Source organism: Acipenser ruthenus, chromosome 51 (assembly GCF_902713425.1).
Source record: "Acipenser ruthenus chromosome 51, fAciRut3.2 maternal haplotype, whole genome shotgun sequence".
NCBI lineage: Eukaryota > Metazoa > Chordata > Actinopteri > Acipenseriformes > Acipenseridae > Acipenser > Acipenser ruthenus.
The window spans coordinates 2859637-2878163 of NC_081239.1; the positions used below are offsets into that span (position 1 = coordinate 2859637).

The following is an 18527-nucleotide window of genomic DNA, read 5'->3' on the forward strand; positions in this document are numbered from 1 at the left end:
ACTGCTTGCCTAATGACATCTAGGTCTGAAATACCACTGATCCAATTTTCATTAAACTGTTTATTTTTCTATTCTATTCGGTGCACTCTGTTGATCTGTCAGGATCATCATATTTTTCCCATACTGTTGGCTCTAATTCTGACTGTACAGCGTGGCGAGGTGTGTATGTTACTGACATGTTATTTTCAGTGTTTATTTGTGTGCAGACGTTTGCCACTTTAGAGGCAGGAAGAAGTCAAGGTTGCCAGTAGTTTGAGTTTTGTCTAACATGTATAATATGAATCTGTAGGGTGGATTCCTCATTGGGCAAGTAATTTAAAAATCCCAATGTCTGCAATGTATTTAAATCTATATGGTCATGCAGAGGCGCTGGAACACTTTTTATAGTGGGGGTCCTGAAAGCCATTGAACAAAACTGTAACCCCTGTATATGACGGAAGCCATGCAAAGCCAGGGGTGCTGCCGCACCCCTAGTTCCAACGCCACTGTGCTCACGTGACCTGCAGTGTGCAATTTTGTGCAACTACTCGGCAACAATCAGGGAAAGTGGAAGGGTCTGTGACGTCACAGGGGCAAGATATGTATGCACTTCCTGGGTCGTTTCACCTCAGCAGTGTCTTCGGGTCAAAGCATGTTACTGGCTGAAAGCATGTCCGTCAACAGGGGAAGCAGCTGATTGGTTACTGACAAGAAAAACGCTAGTGAAGGGGCGGGGACAATTTCACCCTCCAGGTGACCAAGGAAGTGCAACACTATCTGAAAGCACGGCTTGCAAACAGAATTATTTTTAACCAAGCGTAGCACCACATAGTTTCTTTCAAAACGGCACATTTGAGATGTATTCAGGGAATGGGAGTGCAGAGCTGGCGAGATTCATGGGATTACTGTGTTAGTGACAATCAGTTTATTAAGGGAGACCTGTTTTTTTTTTTTTTTTTTGGTCAATCAGTATTATAAAAGAAAAAAACAAAAACAAGCCCTGGACTAGATTTATTCATTCATCACATCTTGGACTTGAATCAGTAATTATTTCCAGTCCAATGCACTAGCATGCTTCATTTGTTCAAACAAACAACTACTTCCTAATTGTTTTGGTTCTGAGTAAAGAAACAAGCTGTCACTTTGGAGCAATGCTGCCTGTGTTCTGATATAAACAGGAAATGCCTTCTTGCATATCGCTGCGAGCCACAGGCATGTTAACTCTGATAACTGTTAGACAGAACGCATGGAGCCAGCTGCTGTCATTATGAATAGGAGTGGTTAGGTTGCGCAGACTAATTCAATGGCCTTTTATGCTACCATTTGATTAGCCTATCCCCTGATTAGCCATGTTGTAGCAACTTTTACAGCACTGTGGAATCACCTTGGATTGCATTGACCACCTAGCCTTGGTTATCCAGGGATTACCTTAAAATAAGCAGGAATGCTCTGGTGCTGTAAAATGCTCTACAAATCCAGCTAAAGTATTGTGTGCAGTATTTAGTTTAATGCCTGTTTGGTATATTTTGTTTAACAATTTTAGTATGATGCAGTAGTGGATATCATAAACACACTTAATTGGAGACAGGAGTGTTGGATACGATTGGAAAGAACACCTTGCTGGTCCCTGGAACAGATGCACAGGAACCTTTCTCTTAAGAGTGACAGTTATAGTAGCTGTTGCTGGGTTTGTTTTGTGTGGATTAGACCGACGTCCACCTTCTGTCTAGGTTTAGGTGAGACCCCTGATCAAACTCATGTGTGAGCAGCGAGATTCAAACTGGTAAAGTAAGCTGTCTGTCTGTCTGTCTGCACAAGAGGTCAGTTTTAACATTTAGAATGAAGTGTCTTGATAATTATGACTAAAATGACCAGAGGAAACCAGAGGAGAGCTTGTTATTGGTTAATCCTGCTTCCCTTAACAGGTGCTGATCAATGTTTTGAAATCCATGTTCTTATGTGCAGTAGCAATGTTAGCACTGCTGTAGACCTTTCACTTCTTGCAATTTCTGTATTTGGTATGAATACACTAGGACAGTATTGACGTCAGTTCTTTCTTTACAGTCCTGTTGTCGAGGGTGGCACCCTGTTTACCTGGGCCCAGTTTAACACAAGGGCTCCGGATTCAAACAGGGGTTGTGATTACAGTCTTGGGTGAAGTGCGGGATCATTCTGTGATGTTTATGAAATGCTCCTCATGGAAAGGAGACAGTGGTGACGTAATACTGTCCTAGCGTAAACATCATCACTGCCCTCCGCTCCTGGAGATCTCTTGGTTCAGTGGTCTCATGTTTCAAGGTACCAAATCATATCCTGGCTGGAGAACACACTCACTCCGACAGACCCTGTGACCTACAGCACAGGCAGTGATTCAGTACCAGGTTAAATCAGCAGCGTTGTATCAACCTATCCTGGACAGAGCCATTGGAGACCCAACAGATCCTCAACATGGCATAAGGTGGGCCAATGATGCTGCTGCAAATGCTACTGGAAGAAAAAGATTTAAAGGGGATGGAAGAAGAGAGGTTTATTTCCATGTTGAATTAAAAGTAGTCTTGAAGTTTATGTGGAATGTATGTTTCACGTCTCAGGTTGGGTAATTCAAGGTTAGTGCTTATCAAGGTCTGGGATAGTGGTCCTGGCCTTTTTCGTCTCCCCTATTTTGAATGTGCAAGTACTCTGCCTCATGGCAGCAGCTCTGGAGAACTGAAGGTCAGTGGGCATCCTCCGATCCCCAAGCCAACCATCTCTTTACACCCAGGAGCTCCACAGTGGACGTGAGCTACCGGCCCCTGGAGGACAAAGGCCTGCAGGTGTCTGCTTTGAGCTCACAGGGCACTCTGGGACCCCTGCACTGCATGACTCCCCCTGCACACCACATGGTCATGCCTTTTCCAGGGGATACCCTCAGGGACCCCTGTGCTCCCGACTGTATGACTCACCCTGCACACCACGTGGTCGTGCCTTTACCATGTTCCAGTGGTTATTACAAATCACAAATCATGTCATTCTGTGCATAGAACATACAGCACAATTCTAATGTCAAATACATTTGATTTATTGTATTGTTTAACAGTATTTCCAGAGTGCAATCTTCTTTCTTGTGATTTATAATACGTTAATACGTCGTGTGGAGGGTCTCTTGACACAACAGAAATTTCAGTTTGAGCAGACAAACCCCAAACTGCACGAGATGACATTTCTTATAATAGGAGACTTATTAACTTACGGGACTTGGAACGTGTAGCAGCGTGAAAAAACAACAATGCCGAGAGATGTTGAGACTCAAGCATGGGTTTTACCTGCATTACACAAAACGTGGCAGAATTTTATTTGAGGTATCAGCTGGCGATCGCGTTCTCTCTCCAGGTTGTAAAAGTCTTAAAGTGTGGCGGGAGGCAGCGCAGTGTGATTGACAGTCCAATTTCTAGTCTCAGATCTTCACAACCTCAGCAGCAGCACAGGGGCTCCTCATCTCCATCCCCTGCTCCAATGAGGCGTCCCGCTTGATAAAGAGGCGGCCATATGTCCCGCCCACCTGCCCTTTCGTCAGCCGCCCGGGGTTCACACAGACACAGCCAATCACGTCCTGAGGAAACCAGAGGACAGCTTGTTATTGGTTAATCCTGCTTCCATCAACAGATGCAGATCAAGGTTTTCAAATCCATGTTCTTACCACCTGCATTTAAGAATGTGTCAAGGCATGGCGGATGTTTACCTTGATGAAGTAGCGCAGCTCAGAGGGAGTGATGAAGATGTCGGGGGTGACAGGAAGCTGTGCATAGGCCTGGAACTGCTCATAGTCAACATTCATCTCCTCCGCAGGGGGGTACAGGGGATAGTAACTGGAAACACAACAGAACAGAGTTCAGTTCAACACAGGGCTCCACATACTGGGGAAAACCTCCTCTTAGAGTGGTTGCAATACGTTCCAAATCAGCATTTAACTTGCTTCTTGTAGATTTTGGCATCGAAAGGCATTCTGTGTATATTATACATAATATCATAGCTGCACTGAGAAAACTACAATAACTATTCATTTTAATATCAAAAAGGACATTTCTCATTAGATTCTGTCATTTCTCTTCACAAAACCTACAAACAGGAGAGCTGCAGTCTAGCTCTGCGTGGCTCGGCGGCAGGTCATTAACTCATCAGTGAACGGCTAATTGTGGCTTCAAATAAAAACCTGAGCTGCTACTTTATTTGGATTTGGATCGCGTTGAAGACGGTTCTATGCGCAGGGTCTCTCCCTGGGTTATGAGGGATAGGATTGTTTCTTTCTCACCTTCGTTGTGTCAAAATGTGTTTCAGAATCCGGCTGAATCGGTCCCCACCAGCAGCACTGTGATTGAAAAGATACAATTCATAAATACCAGCAACAACAACACCAATAAATCACAAAAATACTACTATTACCAATACTGTATAACTGTGCAAATAGGCACATGGGGCTTACTTGGGTAGACAGTGTTTTCTGTAAAACTGCAGGGACTCCTTTGGTTTCATATATAAGTGCATGTGCTGTCTCTGAGTAGGACAGGGCGAGTCATACAGACATTATCAAATACATTTATAAATATTTCATTTTATATTTTTAAAGGTGCGACTAAACAGCTTATTTGTCTATTTTTACAGAAACTATTCGACTGTCAAATTAGTTCAACCCCTACTATAGAGCGTGCTTTAAATATCATCAGGATTTCTGAACTACAGCGCAGGTGGGGCTGGGATAGGTGCAGTGAGTTTTTTTTTTGGATCAAATGATTTTTATTGGGGAGTACAATAAAAACAATAAGCAATGTAACAATACAGCAATATAATATTCCCCAGGTTTCTCAATTTTCACCCTCCTCCTCCCTCCTCCCTCCTCCCTCCTCCCTCCTCACCCACCCCTCCCTCCCCTCCCAGGTCCCAGCTATTGGGACCTCAGGTACCTAATTTAGTCAGATTCTAACAAAGATTTAACAAGGACCGCAGTATCCCACCAAGCCTGCACCATCCCCTCCCGGGCCCCATGAATCTGAGCGATAGAGAGCTCCAGGTAGATAATATCCAAGAGTGTGCGGATCCATTGGCACTGGGAAGGGAGTGGGGAGGCTGCCAGCGCAGCGCTGTCATCTTTTTTGCTGCGTTGAGGCCAGCTAACCAGATTCATTTCTGCTACGATGTCAGATCAAGGGATGAATCATCATTTAGTATTAGCAAGAAGAAAGAACAAGGAATTTCTTTCTCTAGGATGCTAGACAAGGCTGAAGATACCCGCTCCCGGGCAGTCCCACACCATGCGCATGAAGGTACCTAGGGTACCCCGGGGGCAAAATGAGCAAACAGGACTGGGAGCAAGCTTCATTTGAAAGCGCCTGCGGGGGGTTGGATATGTTCTGTGAAGGAAATTAAAATGAATCTGTTTTGTGGTTAGGATTTTTGGAGGCTAGGCCTATATTGCACCAAATGTTATACCAATTAGTTTCTTTAGCATAGGGGGCGAATTCACTGTGCCAGATAGTGCAGATAGCTAATTTTCTATACAAAGAAAAAAAATAAGAATATAGTGAAGCAACCAGCCCCTGTGTTTTACCCCTTGTATCTAGGATTTTATGAACTGGGTGTAGTGGTAGCGTTGTCCCCCAGGGAACCCCATAGGCACGCACAGCTGAGCGGAGCCGAAGGTAAAAAAAAAAAAAAAAAAGGGAAGAACCTGGTATATTATACATCTGTTGTAGGTCCTGGAACGTGCAAAGAATGCTGGCCTCGAAAATATCAGCAAGGGTGTGCACTCCCCCCATCCCTCCAAGGAAGAAGAGAGAAGGACCGACCCCCCCCGATAGGAGCGCAGTTAAGGAATCTAGGCGGATGAGAGTGCCATTTAAGTTGGGATTTTGTGTTTTTCCATAGAACGCCAGATTGATATTAACAGAGTAATTATTGGGCCAAACTTTAATTTGCAGTGCCTAATGGGGGTATTTGAGTAGATGAAGTCTTGTAATCTATATGGATATACTATTTTTTCCTCTAGCAGTCGTAATGAGACAGACACGTTGAGACAAACCAAACAGTGAGCAGGCGCAATACCAAAAATAGAGATTGAAATTTGGGAGGGATAAGCCTCCTGATACTTTTTCACGTTGCAGAGTAGAAAGTTTGATGCAAGGTCGTTTTCATCTCCAAATAAATTTGGAAGTCAGGGAATGAAGTTTGTCCCAATATCCGATTGGGGGAGACAGAGGGAGCATAGAACTGAAGAAGTTGACTCGTGGGAGCACATTCATTTCAATTATAGCGATGCAGGCCCGAAATGAATTAGGAAGTGTGACCAGCTGTCCAGATCTGATTTTACCTGAAAATGTTATTAAAATTAATGGATACGGTAGAGTGCAGAGAAGGGTAAATATCAACACCGAGATATTTGAAGTGTCCGACTACTGGAATATCTGAGGGAAGGGTACCCTCGCCAGATGTGGAGTTTAGAAGCAGAAGAGCCGATTTAAGCCAATTAAATTTGTATCCTGAGATTGAGCTGAAATTGTCAAAGACATTTAAAAGGTGAGGGAGTGAGCGGGGAACATCATCTGCGCATAAGGAAATCTAACGTTGAGTGGAATTAACAGTAATAGGGTGCAGTGAGTTTTCTGATGGCAGCAGCTCTGGCCTGGATTCCGACATGCTCTTATCCCCCTGGAAGCATTTCAGATAGCAGCTCCCTTCAATCTACAGGAACTGGGCAGTCAGCCACTGAAGAGCAGCTATTCCTGGAGAGACTGATAACAACAGGGTGCAAAGAGCCGTGCAGCAGAGATACACTCACAACATTACTGAGGACACCCCGGTGGAACCTTCAGAACAGAAGCACTGCATTCATTTACACTGCAATACGGTCCTTGTGATCCAACTCTAGATCAGAAGGACCGGATGTCAGAGGCCAATTCTGGATCATAAGGACTGGATGTCAGACCCACACAGAGGTAGCCATCGAACAGTTATAAACACACACAGAGGTAGGCATGGGGAGAACATGTGGAACTAGGTAACCATGGTGAACAATAAGCATGTAAAAAACAAACAAACTAAACTAAATTAATCACACATTTAGATTTTTTTATATGCATAACATATCTTGTAAATAGAACACGCACCATTCCTCTGTTCACATCTGAAGCCTCTTTCAGTGCTGAAAACTATGAAATCACTAAACGAATCGCTCCAGATGGAAAGTTTATTGCAAACAGAAAAGCATTCCATGCCGAGGGATAACTGCATTGCTGGCATCTGTAAATCCGCCAATTAATAATTAAAAACCAGGTAATAAAAACACTCCGGTCGGGTACTGACCCATGTGTTATGCAGAGTAATATAATATCTGCATTGAGAAAGCGATAACTATTAATTCAATTATTAAACAGCAGGACCCTGTTTTTTCATTTGATTCTTTCTCATCACAGCCCTGGTCTGTGTGCTGGGAAGACGCGTGTTTCTGTTAGCTGGCTACGCAAGGTGCTAGAGGGGCAATCAACGAATCAATGAATGGGATCGTTATTCAGGAAATGGATTCCTTGTTGAAGCTTTAATATAAAGCTCTAAAGAATGATACGCGTGCGTCCGTGAAGGTACCAGCAGCTGTGTGGGTTGTTCTGTATTGTGAAAGTTCTCTATAGGTGCTCCTGTTCCTCTCTCTCAAACTGGAGTGACTCAGGGTACATCTGGTCTGGGCGGCTGGGCTGCCTGCCTCACAGTCCTGGCTGACACGCTGTTTCCCTGCCTCCCAGTCCTGCCGGACATGCTGTTTTCCTGCCTCACAGTCCTAGCTGACACAGGAATCGAGGGCTTTCAAAAATAGTACCAAAATAAAATTCCTCAGCATGCATGTGAAACCTAACTCTGCTTCCCTCTGTATTTAAAAAGGCCAAGATGTGACTATTCATAGTTCATGTTTTATTGAAATACCCCAGGAGAAAATCACTCCTACCAATGAGAAAGGGGCTTTGTGAACAAAAACAAGCATTCCTGTGGGCATACCACGGCAGCTCAATCTTACAGTACAACACCTGTAATGAATGAGAGAATCATAGAATACAGCTTCGTACCAACTCAAACTTGTGGTCTGTATCATTGATATTGATAAATACTAAAAGAAACTCAATTAATTCAATGACAAACATTTTGACTAGAAGTCATTTTCAATTGTTTCAAACATCAAAATGTTTGTCAATGAATGTATTAAGTTTCTTTTAGTGTTTCTAAATTCATCACCGTTGGAGTGTCTAATACTGCTGGATGAGAGGACACGGATTAAAACAATGTGTCAATGAACAGCACATTTTTAATGCCCAACACTGGCAATGGAAAAAATCATAGAATTCAGCCGTGTACCAAATGTGAAAACTCTATAATAACCCTAAAAGGTCACATGACCTCAATATGGCTGCCATGTTAGGTCTGGGGTCAATATCCTTGCAAACATGAAAACACAACCTCATACACTCTCCTAAGAACAAACCTGACAGGGGTTTAGTGTGGGTCTGAGGCTGGCCTGATCCCCTCAGAAACACATTTGAACAGAGCAGGACTGTGTGCAGGACCAGGAGAATCCCTTTGTCAGGGGTTTTACAGAACAGGTCACATATCTGAACCCTAATTAACTTCTAATCAGGCAATTAACTAAAACATGCCAATCTCGATTAAAACCAGACTGCGCACAGCAATCCAGTCAAATGAAATGTGTGGCGCAGATGAAGGCACTCCCAAGCTGAAGTGCACTACCAGCACAGATCCCACCCCACAACGGCTTGTTAAACACGACCAGCTTGCCCGAGGTCCTGTCAGCTCTCTCACTCTCTCCTGATTGCATGTAATGCATCCCAGCTGTCTGTACTGGAAGAGTTTCACTCCACTCAGTTTACAGCAGCAGCAGCACAAGGAGAGAGCTGGAATTCACCTCCTCCATAGGGATCAAGTTCTGCAACTTTGCACAGGATCTGAACTCCTGACATTCGAAGCTCAGCCTCTACCAGGTGTGCTGGAGAGAGCGAAGAGGATCGGAGTTCCATTTATAGGACAGACCTTTCCAGGCTGTAGGCACGATATTAATCTAGCAAGTGAGGTCTGCATAGCAAATACCCTACGACATGTGAAGCACGGAGTAGGGGTACCCCAGCGATCATTTCCCAGTTCTCTTATTTGATTTTTAGCCAATAACCATGTTTGTATTCGTTCACACAACACAATTTATAAATGATGGCATCAAAAAGATGAGCCCAGTGCAGAAGTGAGGTCTGAAAGAATCAGACATTCTACTGTACACAAGAGTCTCTCTAAACAGGTTGGAGTGCCACAGGGTTTATTGAAAGAATATCTGAATATGATAAAGCTGCGTTCGTCCCAGCACTAAAAAAAAAAAAAACTGGGCATATTCTGTGAACTTCCACTGCGCGCCACTGTCAGGGATAAGATATCTTTGCAGGCCGTGTCTCTAACTGTGAGTGTCACCATATCATTATTTATTTCTTAGCAGACGCCCTTATCCAGGGCGACTTACAATTGTTACAAGATATCACATTATTTTTACATACAATTACCCATTTATACAGTTGGGTTTTTATTGGAGCAATATAGGTAAAGTACCTTGCTCAAGGGTACAGCAGCAGTGTCCCCTACCTGGGATTGAACCCACAACCCTCCGGACAAGAGTCCAGAGCCCTAACCACTACTCCACACTGCTGCCCATATTAGTTTCTGAAGTGCAGAATCATCTTGCTCTAGTGTATGATCGGGGTGTAATGATGCCCTAGTGTCCTGATATGCTGTGTATCACAATACTGTACGTATGATGGTCCTGATGGGCTGCTGTAGAAGATCAAACAGTCATTTATTGATGGCCCTTTTTAAAAGACAAAAAGCAAATGCGATAGGGAGAGTATGACCTAGGAGAGGCTTGTATCCTGATACAAGTCTCTCCTAGGTCATGCTATATGAAGGCCCACCTGCTGATCTCCTCGGCCCCCATGTGGAACAGGATGTCCGTGGAGGTGACCCCGATGACCACGCCGCTGAGGTCCAGAGTGCAGGGATCAGGGAGCAGGAGAACACGCTGCACACAAACAACAAGCAGAGCGTTACCAAGCAGAGAACCCCCTGCAGGGTCGCCAGAAACGCGCCACGCTACCTCTGCTGGGTCCTGTGTTGTCCGTATAAACATATGGCAGACTCTTGACAATTTTAATTACACATCACAGGTTATAAATCAACTGGGCAATATATTTAGACATTTACTCGGGGGGGGTTCATCAGGAGAAAGAAAATATTTCTAAGGATTGCGGTGTATCCAGATCAGGCTCCCTCCTCCTGCAACAGCGCTGGTTTTCTGTTCCCACAACACGCCCATCAATTCTAATCATCAGCATTGTTACAAGAGGGAGTTATGATCTGGATCCAATGCGGTGTTTAGAAGAAATTATTTCTCCTGGGGAATATTCCCTACTTGATTTACCTATGGGTTAAGAAAATAATATTATTATTATTTGTTTATTTAGCAGACGCCTTTATCCAAGGCGACTTACAGAGACTAGGGTGTGTGAACTATGTATCAGCTGCAAAATCACTTAGAACAACGTCTCACCCGAAAGACGGAGCACAAGGAGGTGAAGTGACTTGCTCAGGGTCACACAATGAGTCAGTGGCTGAGGTGGGATTTGAACCGGGGACCTCCTCCTGGTTACAAGCCCTTTTCTTTAACCACCGGACCACACAGCCTCCTCGTTAAAGATAATGTACTTATACTGTAGCTCTTGGGCAGTAAGTTAGTATAGCATGCAGGGAGTCTGGAACACTAACACTGGTCCCCTTGAATGGAGGTGAGCTCTCTCTACTGAAAGGAAAGGTACCTGTCTGTCCTCCCCGGACAGCTGGGAGAGGTGGGACGGGTGGAAGGGAGGCTGGGGGAACACGAAGTCATGATGCACATCACGCTGCGACGGGACAAACACCAGCTGCGTGCCAGAGCTGAGAAAAGAGAGGACAGAACAGAACATGATTCATCATCATTACTGCTTTTTTATTTTGTATTATTTACACAGTGGATCCCATAAGTACCAGCACCCATAACTTCAAAACACAAGACATTTGATTATAAGATGTGCAATGTTCCGTGCCTGCAACATGTAAGACTATTGGGAATTTGCATCTACCTGACTTTCTTCAAAAGGGTACCAACTCGTATATACAGCCACGTTATACTTTATATAGGAACTGGGACAAGCAAGTACAGGACTACAAACCTCACTCACATGCTGCCCCCTGGTGGTACAGACAGCAGGGACACACTTTGCTAAATTTAACTGAACCATTTAACCAGCAGTCAGACTGGATGCAGGCCCTCGCATGCGTGTAGAATGCCTTTTCCACAAATAGATTATTGACTGGAGATAATTTCATCTCTGAAGGGTAACACACAACCGGCAGTGAGGACATTCTTAATTATTATTTTAGAAAAATAATTAAGTATCGGTTTGTTATTTAAGTGCAGTTAATTAAGCCAATACGTTTATTATAAAAAAAATTGGCATCTGCAGGCTCCAAAAATAAATGACCTCCCTGGAGCCGTGCAGTGGCAGATCTGAATACGGGCTGCTGAACATTTATAAACCTGTCTGCTGCTTCACGGTTATTATAAACAATAGCAAAAAAACAAACAATGGCAAAAGTGTATAACAACGGTGCTGCAAAAGCAAAGCAGCCTCATACAATGGAAGAGACAGACAGACATAGAAAGACAAAACAGACCTGAAGAGACAGGCAGCCAGACATAGCAAAAACAAAACAGACAGGCAGCCAGACATAGAAAGACAAAACAGACCTGAACAGACAGGCAGACAGACATAGAAAGACAAAACAGACCTGAACAGACAGGCAGACAGACATAGAAAGACAAAACAGACCTGAACAGACAGGCAGACAGACATAGAAAGACAAAACAGACCTGAACAGACAGGCAGCCAGACACAGAAAGACAAAACAGACCTGAACAGACAGGCAGGCAGACACAGAAAGACAAAACAGACCTGAACAGACAGGCAGGCAGACACAGAAAGACAAAACAGACCTGAACAGACAGGCAGACAGACACAGAAAGACAAAACAGACCTGAACAGACAGGCAGCCAGACACAGAAAGACAAAACAGACCTGAACAGACAGGCAGCCAGACACAGAAAGACAAAACAGACCTGAACAGACAGGCAGACAGACACAGAAAGACAAAACAGACCTGAACAGACAGGCAGACAGACACAGAAAGACAAAACAGACCTGAAGCGATTCTAAACAGCAAAAAAACAATGGCGAAAGTGTGTGGTTTTATTGTAAGTATTAGCAGAATTAATAACATGTTCATAGATTTGTTGATAACCACTTATAACAGATCTCTAAACTAAAGTGTTACTGATAAATGTCCCTAGCTGTATTAATACAGGGCTGTAGATCTGCAGTACAGCAGTCTCCACATATAGGAACACCTCCTAAGAGAACGCTTCACCTAAGGGAACACCCTTGTGGTGAAACAGATCTTTCCCATTGTAAATGCTCCCCCTAAAAGGAACAGGATCTTGTCTTAACCTCTTGTGTGCTACAGATGTACCTGGTACATCATGATTAAAAAGCTGGATTGCTGTTTTTTCACTCAGGGTTGCTCCTCCAGGAGTTATTACGCAACATATTAGGTTGGTGGCTTTAATTTCATTATATTACCCGGATTAAATATATTTGATGCGACGCAGTTGTTAGATGTAATTTATAGCCTATTTGAACGCAAGCGGTGGCCCTTTAGCTTGTTCATGTAATACGTATGCCACAAGCGTTGTGTTTGGTGGAAGGACAGAGGTTCTAATTAGGAACAGTCAGAGGACGGCGCTGCTTGTAAGAAATATTTTAAACATGGCATCCAAACTTAAATTCTTGACTTTTTTTTTTTTTAAAACACTGTACAGAATGATCAGAATCATGTTCTGAAAGATGTAGCCCAAGGAATACCAGTCAACCATGTACACAAACTAAAATATGATCTTGACAGTCACAGGGAGGTGAAGCAGTCATGGTTTCAAACATACCCTCTGGTCTCGAAAGAACATTTTTCACAGACAGCAAGCAGAAACACGCAGCTTCAAAAGATCACAGCTATTTTTTTTTTGTTGTTGTTGTTTGCTACCTCTTTAAAATGTGTTGAAATATATTTTGGAAATAGTAACAGAGTGGATTTGAAAGAGGAACAATTTAATAAAAATGCACATTTTTTATTTTTAAAAAGAAGGATTCATCTCACTATGCTATATTAAGTTTTAATGTCAGAATCTGTGCAATATTACTGTCAGTATTCCCAGGTGAAAGAACACAGTAAAAAAAAAAAAAGTTTTAGGGGGTTCCCGAGTGGCGCATCCAGTAAAAGGCACACTGCATGGAGTGCAGGATGCAACCCATAGCCTGGAGATCACAGGTTCAAATCCAGGCTATGTCACTGTCAACCGTGACCGGGGGTTCCTAAGGGGCAAAAGCGTGCACAATTGGCCAAGCGCCACCCGGGTAGGGAGGGATTAGGTCAGACGGGGTTCACCACGCACCAGCGACCCCTGTGGCTGATGGAGCACCTGCGGTTCTCCAGTGGAGCCGTTCAGATCTGTGTTGTCCTCCGGCACTATAGGTCTGGTGGCTTCGTTGTGGATCCGCAGTGCGAAAAATGACGGATTGGCAGGAACACGTTTCGGAGGACGCGTGTTTCATAGATATGCAATTGATATTAAATTTATGTTCAATTATTCCTTGTTACTTTCCATTAACATTTAAGTCAGATTAACTGTATTTTCAATAAGGACATGTAAACAATGGGAAATTATTACATATTTTCAAGGGTAACAAACGTAATATAAATGGACGTGATATGCAATTACATTTTCAATTGATATTTGTTTAATATTTAGCAAGAAACCAGCTATTGCATATTTACTAAATATTAATTTAACAGTAATTTAATATGCAATTGCATATCTACTTATTATTTTATTATTATTATTATTGCATATCTACTTAATATTAATTTATTATTATTATTATTGCATATCTACTTAATAGTAATTATTATTTCTTAACAGACGCCCTTATCCAGGGCGACTTACAATTGTTACAAGATATCACATTATTTTTACATACAATTCCCCATTTATACAGTTGGGTTTTTACTGGAGCTATCTAGGTAAAGCACCTTGCTCAAGGGTACAGCAGCAGTGTCCCTTACCTGGGATTGAACCCACGACCCTCTGGTCAAGAGTCCAGAGCCCGAACCACTACTCCACACTGCTGCAATAGAAAGTGTTACTAGTAACTTTGATGTAAAAACAGGAAAGTACCAAAAATCACAAAATGACTGTAGCATAGGGCGTCACCAGGGCCTCAGCAGAGAAGGGGTTAAAAGAACACCTTTTTGCCACAGCTAGCGATTCGTTCACAACGGATACAGTACGGTTTTTCAAATGGTTTATTCAATCTTTTCACCTGTGACTTGTGTCTCGAGGCACACCGACTGGTTTATTCAATCTTTCCAGAACCGCCATCATATCATTGCCTCATTTTGTATTCCGATTTCCACGAGTGCACCTCATCGCTACAAAATGGCACGTAAACAAACGCTGAAGAGCTCCACTGTTTCTCTTGCTACAAAAAGTTGGAAATTGTTCTCCTGAAAAAAACCTGAATCAGCCAAGTCTTTTTTTTCCATTATGGGGAGTTGCTTTCTGTTAAATAATTTTGTGCATGTCTTGAATATTGCTCCTGTACAGGTATTCATAATTAATCTAGAGCTGCTGCTGCTGCTGCATTTAGTGTGTAGGGGTGCTGTGTTTGACAGTGTTTATTGATGTCAGTTTGTCTGTTACTTTATTATTATAGTTTATTAACACACACTTGCCTATTGCTTTTCTCTTAATTATTCATTTAATATGTTGATGCACGTGCGTCATGACAAGTAATTAGTATTTATTGATTGATTCATATTGTGTCTGGTGGTCAACTCCGTCTTAAAGAGCACTTCAGCTAAGAAAACACTTGGCTTGCTTCCCGAGGGGTCTTCTCTCAGCCGGGGAACACTGCACTTGGAAATGCTGCAGTAATTGATCATCAGTAATGATGACTAGTGTTAGTTAAAAACATTTCAAAATAAAAGAATGTAAAACAGGACTGACCCTCTGGTTCCTTCGACAATCGCTTTCACACAGCGTCGAAACACCTCGTCCAGCGTGGCTGTCAGCTGACCGCTCTGAAACAGCAGCACAGCATTTCAACAAAGATCACACCTGGGGTCCATTACAATGCAATTGTGTCGTTCGTAATTCATTGCAACTCCAGTGTCATTGTAGTTGAACCTTGACACACCTGCACAATTGTAATTGCCATATAACTGATCAATTACAATTCAATTACACCCCTTTCCCAGCTTAATCGTTCACAGTTCCATGTTGTGTTTTACATTGAGCAAACACATATTTTCAACCACTTTCAGTGACCTCATTTCTTTGAAAACACTTTATAGTATGTTTGTCTGTGTACCTGCGATTACTCTGTTTATTCTACCAAGCAGTAAACATGTTAGTGTGTGTAGCTATGTGTTACCTTTTAGTGTAATAGCATTGTAATTGCAACTTCAGCAAACAATTATGCTGTAATTGTAATTATAATGTACCCCGTCTGTTAAAGAATAATGAATTAATTTTGAGCCGACAATGGAGACCGACAATGGGAGTGCAGCTCAGGTGAGGTTTTCATTAGTTTGATCCTCTTTAGAAAAACATGATACATCAGGTGACTTCACTTCCTATGCCCTATACCTCACTACCTTCATGTACATCATGCAAGATGTGCAGGTGTTGCAACGTGGTTTTGAATAAACTGAATGGCAGTTGCGAGGCTTAATGTGTGTTAACTCATTCAGTCACATGATTCAGGTTAACTGGCTGGGTAATAATTGGATTCTTTCTGATCTGGTCCGAGAGGCTGCTGGAAACGAGGACATTCTGCACCCAGTCTCTACAAGCAAAAAAACTGGGTTCTCTACTTTTTAATTAAGAATCAGGGGTAGAATGACTAGTTGCCAAAAATGCCTAGATCATGTCTAGTGCTCTGTTTGAGTAGTACCGGTTTGTAATTCTTTGCTGTGTGTGTGCTCAATATCAAAACTATGCAATGGATTGCAACCGCAGCTGGACTTCTGTCCAAACGAAACTGCACGCCTCACAATGCCTTTCAATTCAAACGGCTGAATACAATTAAAATACTGACATTGCGAGTTTGTTACTAGCATACACTTTAAACACACAGAAACATGACTATGTTGCTACTTTGATACTAAAGTGTGCAATTAGTCGACTAGCAGTGAGGCAGACTCACTTTTCTAGTCCACTAGTCGGTGCTACCCCTATTAAGAATCCACTCAGTGCTTATTCTGTTTATAAATGCTTGCTGTACATATTCTGTCTTATACACAAACATTACAGTAGTAATGACACCTTGATTATGAAATACTTCATTATTTATTTTGCAATGACATGCTGTGCTTCTTACCTCCACTTGTTCATGCTTGGAATCCAAGAAAGGTCCAAGCTATCAAGAAGAAAGAAACAAAATGATCAGATCACAGCAAAGACTACAATTCCCAGCCTGCCCTGGGACACTCGACCACCCATATCCTGCTCATCAACCAACCAACCGGTCCTCAACGACCGACAGTGATCGAGGCCCTTTGCTTCCAACCGGTCAACCTGGAGCGAAAACAAAGATTTAAAAGAAAGATCGAGATGGAGGAGAATATTAGCGTTGCACGATGCTTCACTTTCACCAGCTTTAGAGCACAGTGCCGGGCTAACATGCTCCCCACCTCGCCTCCAGCTGGAGGAGTCTTTTCAGAAGCAGTTTCCTTTTTTGTTTTAATAGTTCGCAAGCCTGGTAAACGGTGATCAGAAACCGGTGACATCAGTACAGGCTCTAAAGGTTCGGTTTAAAATCGATACTCTCAGCTGCACCGCTACAAAACCATATGAATACAAGGTAACTTGAAAACATATACAAATGTAGGGTTACAGTTTGAAAAATAAAGCAGAGTGGGAGCAAGATGTATTTGACTTTGTTTTTACAGCGGGAGGTATTGCTCACGTCACTGAAGGTCATTGTAAGAATTACACGACCCCATTTCTCAGAGTAGATCTGCACTCAGTGACAAAGCGTTCAGAATGTTTAAACCACAACAGGCTCTGAAGTATGTTACCAGATTAAGTATGTTTTTTATTTTGATGTAAGGATTTCTAATAGGTTTCTAATTATACAGTGGCTAACTCGAATCCAGTTGAGTGTGCTTTCTCTTGCGCTCACGGGCTTCACACAGGAAAGAGTGCGTGAGAATCACACTCTCCACTTGATTCGAGGCAGCCACTGAACACTTATTCAAGAAAAACTCACTCCGTTCACACTGCTAAAACAGCAGCGACGAAAGAACAAGCGTCTGACCAACACAAAGACCACAAGGAGCTTCAAATCAGTCTGGGATCAGCTTGGTTTCTCTCTCTCTCTCTATATATATATATATATTTTATTTAATATACTGATACAATTACTACATCCATCTAATTTAAATTTGTTTTATTACCGATACTGTTATTATCCTTAACTGTAAATAATCATTAAAATGAATTTATTTATTTAACCAGGAAATGTACCCATTGAGACCGTCACCAAAATGTACTAGAGGTAATCATTTAGAAATTACAAATACAACCTACACAATAAAATGTGTGCTTCAAGCCTGATCAGCAGCACACAGAGATCAGAAAACACAATACATAGGATATCTACTTTAAATGTGATTGGAGACAAATTTGTTTTTAAATAAAATTATAAAAGTATAAATATGCAGTTACTGTAAGCACTTCTTGGAAATAAACTGTCAATTGTGAAGAGAACATACAAAAAACAAAAAAAACAAAACAAGGATTTTATTATCATGCTTAGCTTGATTCATGGGCTTGCAACGATCCTGAATTTCTGTTGAAACTGGTGGGTTTAATTTGTTGTTGTGTTAGTGAAGGGGTGTTCAGCACGCAGCAGACTAGATGCACTCGTGTGTGAGAACTCACTTTGAGGCGTCAGTTTTTAAACAAGATTTGTAAAATAAACCACAAAGAAATGAACTGTACTGGAAATGCAAACAATCCTTCCACCAAGACGCTATTGCAGAAAGCCTTATCGATGTTGGATCATTTAAAATAGGATGTCTCTCCAGCTAACACTGAAGGATGTAAACAAACCGGACTGTCAACACAGTTCTGATAGTCAAGCACAAGAAGCTCCCTCACCAGCAGGCAGACGTCTGGCCGGTCCCTCTTGATAACTTCAATCAGGTCCATCAGGGGCTCATAGTTCATGCTGTCCGAGGTGGTGTAGGGGCCACAGGCCACGAGAACCATGTGCTGCCCGGCCCCTAAGAAAGAGAGACAGCGAGACAGCGAGAGAGAGAGAGAGAGA

At 42.5% G+C, this 18527-nt stretch overlaps 1 protein-coding gene across 2 annotated transcripts in view; it reads right to left on the minus strand.

Annotated features, from left to right (window-relative positions):
- Positions 1 to 3021: 3021 nt before the first annotated feature.
- LOC117398576 (DNA polymerase alpha subunit B) overlaps positions 3022 to 18527 on the minus strand; it is a 34266-nt gene continuing 18760 nt past the window's right edge. For both annotated transcript variants that reach the window (XM_059015931.1, XM_059015932.1), the window contains 8 exons: positions 18359 to 18483; positions 16575 to 16613; positions 15200 to 15273; positions 10860 to 10977; positions 9960 to 10066; positions 4268 to 4324; positions 3698 to 3824; positions 3022 to 3568 (listed from right to left, as the gene is read on the minus strand). In XM_059015931.1, the coding sequence (XP_058871914.1) occupies positions 3413 to 3568; positions 3698 to 3824; positions 4268 to 4324; positions 9960 to 10066; positions 10860 to 10977; positions 15200 to 15273; positions 16575 to 16613; positions 18359 to 18483 (803 nt within the window). In that variant the 3' untranslated portion in view covers positions 3022 to 3412. The remainder of the gene's footprint in view (positions 3569 to 3697; positions 3825 to 4267; positions 4325 to 9959; positions 10067 to 10859; positions 10978 to 15199; positions 15274 to 16574; positions 16614 to 18358; positions 18484 to 18527) is intronic.